Consider the following 12,821-nt stretch of genomic DNA (forward strand, 5'->3'; position numbering starts at 1 on the left):
ATGAAGGGTTATTAAATGGTATAATGCATTATAATTATTCATAATGTGCTTTGTAATACATTGCATCTTGTAAGTAATTATAACCAAATGTAAAATGCTTAGTGTAACAATGAATTTTTAAGTGTAATGTGGTTACAATTATTATAATGCATTATAAGGTGTATTACAAGTCATAATTAATGCAATAAAACTACTTTTATAATGCATTATAAGAACAGGCTTTGAGTAAAGTGGTACCCCAAACAAATAAAAATCTTAAAAATAAAAAACAATTCTACACTGAGCAACAGTGATAGTGATTTGACAATAAATAGTGACTTGACTTAAGACAATATAAGTGTATTTTTATATAATAATAATTAAAAAAACATTGCATGAAGCTAATGCTGCACTACAGAAGTTTTTTTTTTTTTTTTAGGTTAAATGAACAAAATTCCATTAATAAACAGGATTAAAATGCACGGTTCTTGAATATATTTTGAGCAGATATATTTGATAAATATTGAGGAGATTGGAAATGTCCACAAACAGAGAAACAGAGTCTGGTGGCAATGGGACACAAACAAAAAATGCAGATTGTTCTTTAAATTTTTAATTTTAAAACTTTGTCATTGTCCAACAGGGAAGGGGGAAAAAAGGTCTGTCAAATCAGTAAACTTAAAATTAATTTTATCATCGCATTGCAGTCCAGTCTGAAGAAATTATCTCCACAAACAAGGTTTCTTTCCAAACACAATTTGAACGCCAATACAAGTAAAACAACTAAAACCTTTAACTATCATGTACCTTCTCTTCTAGTTTGCCTTGATTGTTCAAGACTTAAAAAATCCAAACAAAGCATATGAGAAACCTTCCAAATCTCATGTACACCAAGAAGATGGTGCAAAACAACAAAAAGAACAAGTCTATGGCACAAAACACGCACATGATGACAGGAAATGATGACAGGACGTCGTATCAAACATGTTGAAGAAAACGAGGCACAAAGTTCATAAGAGTTGAGCTTTCAGTTGGTTTTGGCAGCTGTGGTTCGAGGAGAAGTAGATCCTCAGATAAACTAAAGGAGACGTGTTCACACATCCAAAAAACACTTAAAGAGAGACAAAAACACAGTTAGACTTGAGGATAATTCATCATAAATTAAACCCTGTTCCCAAAGATGGATGTTCATGTCCACAATAACACAGTCATCTGTGGTGCTGGAGTGCTAGAGTTCACTAAATGTGTGTGACTGTGACTGTGTAAGTGTGCTTGAATAGTAGCTCGCACAATAATTCAAATTCTGCCGTCATTATTCAACCTTTTGGAGAAATTTTAAAGAAACCCAAGCGGCTCTTTTCCAGTTTATCTCTATCCGCTTCCATTGTATGGAAAAGAGCAGCATGGACATTGTTCAAAGCTTCTTCTTTTGAGTCTCACAGATAAAAGAAAATCATATAAGTTTGAAACAACATGAAGTTGAGTAAATAATGACAGAATGTCATGTTTCAATGAGCTATTCCTATAAATTGAAGAAAGCTTTGTTTGTCCTCAAGCTAACAGCATGGAAATGCTATAAATCAGAACGAGACTGAGAAGTATGAGAGTGTACAAGAAAATTCCAGAAAGTCTGACACGGCTGTAATAGCATGGCAAAACACTGAAGCCGTTGTCCTTGTTAGCAAGATCCTCTCAGCTCTGAATGCTAATGGTAAATTGTGCAGTATTGCAAAGTAAGCTATGTTGTAGAAGCCTAGTAAGAAATCACTAGGTCCTGATATGTATGTGAAGGAAACTAACAAAATGACACAACAAACACAGATAAAATAATAACTCTTTTTTTCATACAGGGATCCGTCTGCCCCATCAAACTGGTGTTTTATCTATATTCATGAGATGAAAAAAAAAATTAATACGGTTCAATGTAACAGGTGTTGTCTCTGTCAGGGTTGTGTAAAAGGTTATGCAAAACTTGGTATAAAATTACATGTGATACAGTCATAAACGTATATAATGTCTGAGTTATTAAATTTTCCATCCTCACCAAATGAGTTTCCCAAAACACTTCCAAGTCCATCATCCCGGCGTTCCGCCCTTGAAGTCAATAAAAGAACTAAATTGGTAGCATTTATAGTAATAAATACAATTTTAGCTAGCACTCAGGCATGCTCGTATAACTTCAATATAAGTCATATATTTTGATTGATTCCATTTTGAGGGTGAAAACTATGTGCTTGGACCAAAACGGATATTTTTTGCCTCCTAGCTGTATTGAGTAAGTGTGGAGCTAGCATGTGTGCATTTGGTTTCATACAATTCTCCAAATACTTACAAAATGAAATAGTACTACTAAGGGTGTGTTAGAACATTCACAACTGGAAAAGGGATACAGAAAATGGTAAACGAGAAAGAAAAAGGCCTGAAATGAGGAGAAGTTTATCACTTATGCTTCTCAAAATGGAAAGGCTAGTTGAAGGAATTACTATAAAAGGAAGAAATGTTACTGAAAAGACTAAATGGGGTAGAAAGGGGCAGCAGGGGCCTTCTTCATACAAACTGCAACCTTCTCCCTAATCCTCCTGGGCCATGCCTGAGGCACTTGATCAGATCTGTGTTCAAATGGAGCTTGCAGGAGTTGTCAGTCTTTTCCCAATATAGACCCTGTTTTAGAGATACAAGACAAAAGAAAGAGAAATTAAAAAGTCAGACACTTCACTGTTAAAGGAATAGTTCACCCAAAAATACAAGTTTAGTCATTATTTACTCGTTTTAAAACTGTATATGTTTCTTTCTTATGTTGAACACAAAAGAAGATACTTTGAAGAATTTTGAAGAAACAAACAGTTGTTGGTCCCCATTGACTTCCATAAAGCCCGTTTCCACCGCAGGAACTTCACCAGTTCACACTACAGGATTTTAAGCCCGATTGGCAAATTAACAAGCTTGCAGACAGGTTGGGCTGTAATCGGGGGAAATTCAGCTGGTGATCGGCGCTCCTCAATCTTTATGTGTGAACTACACAACGATGCATCAAAGAGGCTCGCTGACGCGTCGCCAAACAAATATCTAGCATGCCAAATATCTGGACCGGTCGACCGACTCGAAATCATGTGGTGTCTATGGGTGTCAGGTGTCTACAGCCAATGAAAGAGCAAGGCATACCGTTCGCAAAACCCGCCCACCCTAGTTACTGTTGCCATGACCGACAAACAATGCAGCTCTCACACTACACACATGTTCTCACGCAGTGAAAAATACATCGCAGAGCAGAGGAAACTAACAACACACCGACAGAGAAGACAGAGCAGGTTACTTCTGATATGAAACGAGATTTCAGAACTCCCAGCTTTTAAATTGAGTTATTTTTAAATAAATTCAAACAATAAATAAATATGACAGATCACTGTATTGCCTCAAACACGTGAACCGATCGTCTTTTCATATGTACTTAATGTATGAAATGAACATGAGTAAATATCAGAAAGTGTTTTATTTCAACCGCGAAACACACCATTTTTCAAATTTAAGTCCACCAAAGTTAATCTACTCTTCTGTCTGATTTGTGGTTAAGGCTGGAAGGGCTACGATATGGTCGTCACTACAGAACACAAGATCCAGGGGGCGGGGTTGGATCTTGTTATCACCTTACATATACCTGAACCTACCCGTCTCCACCCCCTGATCCCTACACCCACCCATCCCTACCCCTAAAACCTACCAATCTCCACCCCCTAGATGTGGATCCAACCCCGCCCCCTGGATCTTTGTTCTGCAGTGACGTCGGATTCACACGGGGCGTCTGCGTCAACGCTTGACAGAGGGCGTGTCTGAAGCTTGGTGCTAACCATAGACTGTGGTGCTGACGCGCCGTCATAGTGACAACAGCCATAGTGACGCCTGCGTTGTCGCTTGAAAAGTTGAAAAGTTTTCAACTTCTGCCATCGACGTGACGGACCCACAATTCAGTTTGACAACGCTTGACGTAACTCCATTCAAAGGAAACGAGAGGCGTTGACGCCGACGCCCCGTGTGAATGGGGTGTGAGGGGCTACTGAGGGATACAGCTGCAGCTACTGGGAATGCGCATTTACATATTTTCCAAGCCGATAATATAACATGAAACCTATAAAAATAGTTTTACAAAGCACATGGTGTCATAGTTTCATCACTTTGAGTGTCGCAGTGACCGTCTTTTTGCAGTAAAGGACCTGTCAAAATATTATTAAAGAGGGCGAAGATGACATGAAGCGTCGCGGTTAACCAGCATTGAAAACAGATGAGTGCACATGTGCATATACATTACATTAGATTATTAGATTATTTCTTTATTTCAAACCATTTGGTCCATATCACAATAAAAATAAAATACACAAAAGAAGAAAATGACATACCAACATACATTCACATACAACAATCACTTAAGAAAAAACATACAAACTTGAATTCCAGTGCTTCCAGAACAAGGAAGAATACCTTGTATCACTCAATGTGGGATCATTTAAGGCTATTATAATTGTATTTCCTTGAATCACTTAATCGACACATGAAACTATACATATAATTCCTTAAAACAGCATGCAAAGTAGGAACATCACTAGATACAAACAATTGGCTTGCACTCAACCACCTTGGGAACTTAAGGAGGATTCTTAATGCATCATTAAATGCCACCTGAAGCTTTTTCAAAAAGTTTCAATACTTTTTTACCCCGTTTTAACATGTATTTCTATGAAGACTGGCCGTAGCTGTCGGGCAATTCACTGGGAAAGAGAGTTGTGTTTTCAAAGCTATTCTGAGAAAACTAGCTGTGAGATTTGACAAAATTGCATGGCATGCTGTCCATATCCACCTTTTTCCTTTTGTGCGTTTTTGAGGCCATTTGTAGAAAGTAACGTGCCCTTCAAGTTGAGTCGGAAATACTGTATTTACAAGTTTTGAGCACATGAATGACCAAGCTAATTTGTATGTACAACTGGGAAATTCAGAATTCTAGATACATGAATTGCCTATAGCTGTTGATTTAAAACATTGTAGAAACACTGATCTATGATATATAATATCATATAATGAATTTATAATCTACATAAAAAGATCAGTGAGCAGAAACGAAGTCTATAATTAATTATAATTAATATTTTTTTCAAGTTATTTTAATTTTACATGCTGTATTTCAATAACTTTAAAGGCATGATGTAGGGAACAACAAGATTTTTACTTAACTGTCACGGTCTACTTTATGTATTCCCAAAATTTAGCACTTGAAGGCAGCGTAAACTACATTATGTGTGAAGTGTGGTTGTGTTTTAAGGAGTAGCTACCCGAGACCCAGGACCAGGATGTGGGACAGAAGCAGCGAGGGGATAAACACTTTGAGGAACTCAGCAGAGAAGATGCCTCCTTTCTTCATGGCTCCAGTCTTCCTCATGCTGAGAGTCACTGAACGCCGCGGGTGCCGGAAATGAAACTCCCTGTCAGAAAGATAAATCTATCGGTCATCACAACAGCATCATACCACCTGCAAACTTTGTTTTGAGCCAGAAAAAAACTCAAAACACTATAGGTATGCCACAAAACCTAGTGAGCTCCCTATCAAGATCACTTGTTAAGGCATCAAATGCGTAATTACGGCATAAACATCGTTTTAAATTATAAAATGCCTCATTCTGATCTAAATTTGGCAATATTGCAGAATGATGTTGGCGCTGATAGCCTTCTGGGCAGTGCAGGGTTATTATAGTTAACTAAAACTAAAAGCATAAAAAAAAATCTGTGTTAGAACAAAATAAAAATGAATTCAAAAATGGCCAAGAAAACATTTCTCATTTTCATTTAGTTTAATTGGATGTACTAAGTCTTAAAGTGAAATAAAAACTATATACTTATCAAAAATACAAAAACATTAAAATGACAATAGACATAAAAGATTGAATATTAACACAAACTATAATAGTAGTTAACAGTATGTGCTTACTTCGGCGGAATATTCTCTGGTCTACTTGACCAGTCTGCGACCCGGTCTGAATCCTTCATTAAGATGTCATCATCTCTGATCTTCTCCATGACTTCCTCCTGAGTGGACACAGACACATCCAAACACAAGCACAGACAGGTAATGAAGATAAGCCAGAGAACGTTCCATAAATTAGATGATCCACAATGTTCTCAAGAGGAAGTACCTGACTGTCCCTCCTCATGTCCACGTCGAAAATGATCTGGCCTTCATCCTGAGGACTGTGAGGTCGAGGAGGGCTGTGGGAAACAGCAGTTTGAAGTAAGCTAAGAATGGTCATTAAAATGACATTTCTATGACTTCAGAAGATAATTTTATGATCATTTGTTGCCATTTTGTCCCAGCAGCTTTCATTGTATGGAAAAGAGCAGCTTGTACATTCTTCTAAACATCACCTTTTGCGTTTCACAGCACAAATAAAGTCATACAGGTTTGGAACGACAGTTTTCATTTCTGTGTGAACAGTGTTTGATAGAACATTAGTCTGTGTACATATGAGAGAGGAACGCTGTATTCCTACAGTAAACATCCAGAATCATATGACTCACTGAGTTTGAGGGAGATAAGGGTTATTATGGCCATATCCTATCAGCATGAGGTCAGTGTGACCACATGTCATTTGGTATGGATGTTAACAGCACAGCTCTCTATCTATGAGGTCATTAAACTCAAGCTGTGAACTCAGGTGACATTTGCAGATTATATATAAACTATGTAAACATCTTAAAGGGATAGTTCACCCAAAGATGAAAATTGTGTCTTGTATCATTCCATTTTTTATGTTTTCTCAATTCCACTCAGTTCTCATTCATGGTTGGCTTGGGTTAGGTTTGATTATTAGGGTGAGTAGGCCTACATTTTGTGCCATAAATGAGACATAAATATGGTGTCTACCTGTCGCATGAGGAGTTACTGCGGCTGGATTCGTGCTGGGCATCTAGCAGGATTTTTTCCATGTCTCCATTGTGGATGGAAGATGATGAGGGAACGTGTTCCAGCCCCCCCACCATCCCATCATCCTCCTCTACTACCTGGGCTAAAGGGGGCGGCACTGAGGCAGCGGAGGAAGAGAGAGATGCGGCGTTTCTGTTCATCTCAAGCTCTACCCATGACCCTAAAAAAGACATCAAATAACAATCACAACAATAATAAAGCTTATAAAACAACATTCAAAAACAAAATATTTTTAATAAAATGTTTTAGCTATGCAAAACATGTATGGAATAAATATACACAGAACCTAATATTTTGGTTCATATTTCACCCCAAAATCAAAAGATGGAATTACCGATAAAGCCATTAAGATTTTTTTTTTCACTGTGATGTTGTGGAAAAAGCACTACTTTTCATTATTGTAATTAATGCATAAAAGTAGCAATATATTATTTACAGTGTATAGTCTTTATTGTATGGCGCTCATTGCAAAAGACAATGGATAAACAAAACAAAGCCATGACTTGACCAAAGTTATGCAAGAAAAGCAAGAACATGTCCTATTTTAAATCAAAGTGATTTTATATCAGCTTAGAAAGAGGTCGCAGTGTTTAACTATAGTGCAGATCATTTGAATATTTGCTACTAAAGTTATAATCAAACTGTGCCAAATCATGTAGGTGACAAAAAACTTATATTTCAAATAAATGCTTTTCTTTTCAACTTTCTATAACTAAGCATCCTGAAAAAATGCATATCACGGTTTCCACAAATATATTAAGCAGCACAACTGTTTTCCACACTGATAATGATAACAGCATCAAATCAGCATTTTAGAATGATTTCAGAAGGATCATGTGATACTGAAGACTGGAGTAATGATGCTGAAAATTCAGCTTTGCATGACAGGAATAAATTACATTTTAAAATATATTCAAATAGAAATTAATTATTTAAATAGTAATACAATTTCACACTATTACTCTTTATTACTGTATTTTTGAACCAATAAATGTAACGTTGGTCAAAGCTTGGACTTCCGTATACTTCCATATAAAAACTGAATAAAATAAAATAAAATAAAAATACTACAGTGCAAAAAATCTTAACAGTCATAAAACTCGTAAGTCGTAAACTTAATTTTCTTTACAAAAATATCTAATTTTGAGGTGAAATGTGACCTGGAAATTATATGGTATCCAATGTATCCACCATTCAGAAAGCCTCGGAAACAAACCAAGGCAGACGGTGGCAGATTTCCCTGTAAATCGTTGGTGGTCTGGCTTGACTTCTATTTACTGTGTGGTGAAAGGGCAGTAAATGCCTCCCTCTCAGACTCATTACAAGCTCACACCTGACACGACCGCTGCATGCTCTACGTGAGTCTGAGCAGGGACACACTCCTGAACACATGGCCTGATCAACACAAACACACAGCCTCCTTTCATCCGTGAGTCAGGGATGAGCACTAAACTTCCAGTGTTCCCCTTTCATCCACATCTGTCGTGCTGTCTCATCAGAAACGTCTGTGTTATTGCACAGTCAATCCTCTGTTTACCACCGGCTCAACACACCGCTCTGGTTCCCCAGCGCACGCTGCTGACCAACCAGGATGAGCTAAGTATAAACCAAATGCCTGGTGGGCCACTTCCAGGAAAACAAAAAGAGGAAGACAAAGAAGGTCCACATGACTTCCTTGGGTTGAGCAAACATGGATCATGTGACAAGGGTCTGCTTTGACTCTACTCAGATACATCTTCTGATAAGTATGGATGAGCATGCACGTCTCCGTCCCATCCTGAGGGGGAAACGTGTGAATTCGGCTGCGCTAGAGACGACTGACCTTTGTCTCAATCCACTGACACAAACAGTGTTGCTGTGGCAGCGGGCAAGCTGAACATTCTGGCCAACGGTGGAACATTACTTTGGCTGTCATCAGGGAATATATAGAGATCAAAAGATCAGATGATAGTATTACAGAGGCTCATTTATGAAACGGCTGCAAAGTGATCAATGCGTGGCTCTGGTAGAAAAATAAGATATTGGGTGAATCTTACAAAAACAGGTCATTTTTAATCTTAAACTAATAAGATAAGATAAGATGAGATAAAAAAAAAATAAGATAAAATAAAATAAATATTTAAACAAGGACAAAAATTAAGTCTGGTAATGTTGCTATTTTTTAGTATTTCTTTTATTTTACTTTTATTAATTCTTATTACATATTCCCTATAATATTGTATTAATACAGAAAAAAAAAAATCAAGTTTGGGATCGGTAAGATTTTTTGTTGTTTTTAAAGAAGCCTCTTACGTTTTTATGTAATTCATTCCTGTGACAGCATATCCGATTATTATTAAATTAAATATTATAAATGTTGTAAATGGGTGTTCTACTTAATAACTTTACACACATATATACATACACACATATATATAAACAAACACACTTATATAAGACAAGTAATTGTAGCCAATTTACATTATATTTAAAAGCCATAATTTATGCATAAACTGCTAATTACCAAGCAACATTTGTTTATTCAGAGCAAATACAGAACATTATCAACTTTTAATTAAAACAAGTTTAAAACAAGATCGCCACTAAAAGTTGACACGTTCGTTCTGTTCGTCCCTTCTTTTGATTTTATGGAAGAAATATGACCCTGTCAGACTGGACATGTTCTTGACAGGTTTTGAGAGATTCACCCTATTAGATCTTTGGCTGTGGGCAAAGCCGTCCAGCTAGCACTCATCATGTCTAGTACACAGCCAGACGCATCCAAATTGTCAAACAAACAGTGTAAGCTGAGCCCAAATTTACCCATCTGTTACACTAAAAGAACCTGGCCAACAATAAGATGTCATTTCACTTTCCCGAGACAATCTCTCAAATTCACGAGTTAGCACTAGTGCATGAGAAAGCTGTGGTCATCAAATCACTGCATTGAGATCTGGCCAAGGAAGTCAGCCTCATCTGTGGGAGACCAAAGGCTTTATGAGATAATGGAGCTGTGGTGCTGATGATACAGTTTCAAAATCTAGTGAATGAGAAAAAAACAGCCACAAAATTCATTGAGGAAATAAAATTGCCTTAAACCAGGGTTATGTGCAGTGTGAAAAGCCTTTGTGTGGCAAGGAATCCGTGTTATTTTAGTATTGATACTGATACTACTATAATACAATAGTATACATAATAATATACTGTAACAGTTTTGCCAACATTTTAAGGGGATGTCGTGGCCTAATGGTTAGAGAGTCGGACTCGCAATCGAAAGGTTGCGAGTTCGAGCCCCCGGCCGGCAGGGATTGTAGGTGGGGGGAGGGAATGTCCAGCGCTCTCTCCACCCTCAATACCACGACTGAGGTGCCCTTGAGCAAGGCACCGAACCCCCAATTGCTCCCCGGGCGCCGCAGCATGGCTGCCCACTGCTCCGGGTGTGTGTTCACTGTGTGTGTGTGTGTGTGTAGATTTGTTCACTACTCACTGCTGTGTGTGTGCACTTGGATGGGTTAAACGCAGAGCACCAATTTCGAGTATGGGTCACCATACTTGACAATACGTCACGACTTTACTTTACTTAAATAAATTATGTTTATGTATTTTTTTTAATCAATTTTGTTGTAAGTTTTTGACTTTTTTTCCATTTTTAAAAATATATATTTTATATAAAAATGTATATTTAAGTTTCAGGTTTTAGGCTGTCTATTTTAGTATTTCATCTAAGTGAAAATGAGAAATAACTCAATTAATTGTTTATTTCAAGTAAATAAAATGTTTTATTGCTTTAGTTGATAACCCTGTAAAAATAATACTTTATACTTGTAAAAATGTAATAACAATATATATGAATTTTATAAATAATATGTACAGGCCTATATAATTTAATTACTATATAATATATTCAATTTCTAATTTTCTTGAGCATTAAAAAGCATAAGTTTGCCTTTCATTGCCATTTTCCATGCTCTTTTCCTTTTTTGAATTAAAGTGAAGGCGAAATGATAATTTATTTGAATTATTTTGCTGTTAAGCCTTTAGGACATCAGTGCAAGCACCCTCTTTATATATGAAATGAAAGATAGGAACGTCAGATAGGCAAACCATATTTTCTGCATGGGCCAACAGATCTCCATGCATTTTACACCAACACCACCCTTCCTCGTGATGACACAGTTACCTACTTTACACGAACCAAACTGCTGCTACTTCACGATCTCAAAATATCACGACTCACCGCCAAACTCACACTCCCAATTCTATTTCTTGGCTTTCTCTCTGACACTTTCCACACGTAGACACAGGACCACATTCGCTGCTGCTGCTACAAATAGAATAGAATACTACATGGTGAAATCGCAGCTCATGAATATTAACTATGTTCTACTGACACTGCTTTAACGTCACTGCATAGTTTGGTCACGTAGCCTCATTTAAATTCATTACTGCGAGTCTTTGCCATTAGGTAATTGGCCAGCTTGCTCAGTTGATCAGAATGGCTTACTGGCTCACTACTAATTAATATTCATGAGTCAAGCCTTTTCCATAGTATAATTTATAAACTGGCGTCCTGAGCTAGGGTCACAGCTGTGAGGACTAGTGACTAGCTTTGGTAGCTCACTCGGCATTACATTAATATTGGCTGTTTACAGTGAATGGCAGTTTAAGTATACTGCCCAAAATCAGTGGTCTTAATATTTAGACAGCGAGATTTAGCTTCGCATACCAGGAATTTCAACAAGATTTATTAGTCTCCTGTAACTTCTGCGCATATTTAGGTATTCCCACTATTTGTAACCAAAAATTGTATATGTAATGACGAATTAACTGATATGGATTTTAAATAGCAGGCTGACAAATAATGTTTTTTTTTTTTTAGCAAATACACACATGCTGTATGATAATGAGCTATTTGTTTATGGTCTGGCTCTAGATGTTTTAATGGATACTTTCTTCGCATTCTAGTTATTTTTAAATGCATTTCATACGGTTTTTCGTCTACTACGCCAATTAAATATTAGTTAAAACGTTAAATCTAGACCAGTTTGTTTTCAACCTCGCATATCACACAAAGACCTCATTCGCTGCTACATGCCATACATGTCAAATATGAACAATTTTTTTTTTTTTCTTGAGCCTCTTCTTATAAACACACCGGAGAAACACGGGTGTGTGTTACATATTTATTACACGAATAAAAATGGGGGTTCAAGCATCCACAATCTCCATTATCGAGTTGTTCTAGTTCTCGCCTTGTTGACATCGGCTTAGGCCAGCCTACTGAAAACGTATAGTCACACTATTGGTTTAGGTTCAGGTCAATCACTTTTTAAGACCCGCCTCAACACACAACCTCAACGGCCATTGGACAGAACGCTTGTCAATAAACATGACGCAGTAGTATTACAGCAAACCCCGCCCTCCTTATGGCACCGAAATGTTGACTGGAACTAAAAAAAGAACATTTTACATTAAGTAAAATAATTAAAAGTATCGAAAAAGACCAATACAGACAAGTCAAAGGCTTATCTAACACATTTTATAGATGTCAGTGCAATATAGCGAGGTGCTCCGGCTGTACATACCGTTTAAGCCAGGCTCCCCGTTGTTGTCTGCTGGAGCAGCAGCGTCGGACATCGTGGCTCTGTGTAGGGCGGCTTGCACAAGACTGTTATCACTGCAAGAACACACTCTGCGCGCGCACACACGCACGCATATTTGGACCTGCGCGCTCACGCGTGACGGAGCCTGATCACGGATCGGACTCTTAGTGGAGGGAGTGCTTTTAAGTTTATTAATAACTGCTTTCAGTGGCTGACCTCAGAACTGTTATTGGGAGCGCAGGATTTCTGCAGCGCTAAAATGACGCAAATGGGATCATATCTGATAACAAAGACAC

General features: G+C 37.5%; 1 protein-coding gene across 3 annotated transcripts; it reads right to left on the reverse strand.

The window, feature by feature from the left end:
• Nucleotides 1-572: 572 nt before the first annotated feature.
• Nucleotides 573-12,778, reverse strand: LOC306863873 (BCL2/adenovirus E1B 19 kDa protein-interacting protein 3-like). Of its 3 annotated transcripts, none has more exons than XR_013783719.1 (7): nt 12,508-12,666; nt 6,884-7,103; nt 6,156-6,228; nt 5,951-6,048; nt 5,298-5,447; nt 2,024-2,640; nt 573-1,862 (listed from the first exon to the last, which is right to left on the reverse strand). XR_013783719.1 is itself a non-coding variant. In XM_079407445.1 (6 exons), exons 1-6 carry the CDS (start codon nt 12,557-12,559, stop codon nt 2,595-2,597), a joined length of 639 nt encoding a protein of 212 aa, XP_079263571.1. In that variant the 5' UTR covers nt 12,560-12,778; the 3' UTR covers nt 573-2,594. The 3 variants fall into 3 exon arrangements, 1 of the variants encoding a protein (XP_079263571.1); XR_013783720.1 differs by having other exon boundaries at nt 573-1,090; nt 12,508-12,605; XM_079407445.1 differs by having other exon boundaries at nt 573-2,640; nt 12,508-12,778.
• Between the last annotated feature and the right edge of the window lie 43 nt (nt 12,779-12,821).

This window comes from Barbus barbus (assembly GCF_936440315.1).
Source record: "Barbus barbus genome assembly, chromosome: 45".
In the NCBI taxonomy this organism is placed as follows: Eukaryota; Metazoa; Chordata; class Actinopteri; order Cypriniformes; family Cyprinidae; genus Barbus; species Barbus barbus.

Coding starts and splice junctions, on each gene's coding strand:
- LOC306863873 (XM_079407445.1), bottom strand. CDS start 12,559: ATGTCCGACGCTGCTGCTCCAGCAGACAACAACGGGGAGCCTGGCTTA. Junction 7,104..12,507: donor CGGGGAGCCTGGCTTAAACG/GTATGTACAGCC, acceptor TGTCTTTTTTAG/GGTCATGGGTAGAGCTTGAG. Junction 5,448..5,950: donor CCAGAGAATATTCCGCCGAA/GTAAGCACATAC, acceptor TCTTTCTGACAG/GGAGTTTCATTTCCGGCACC.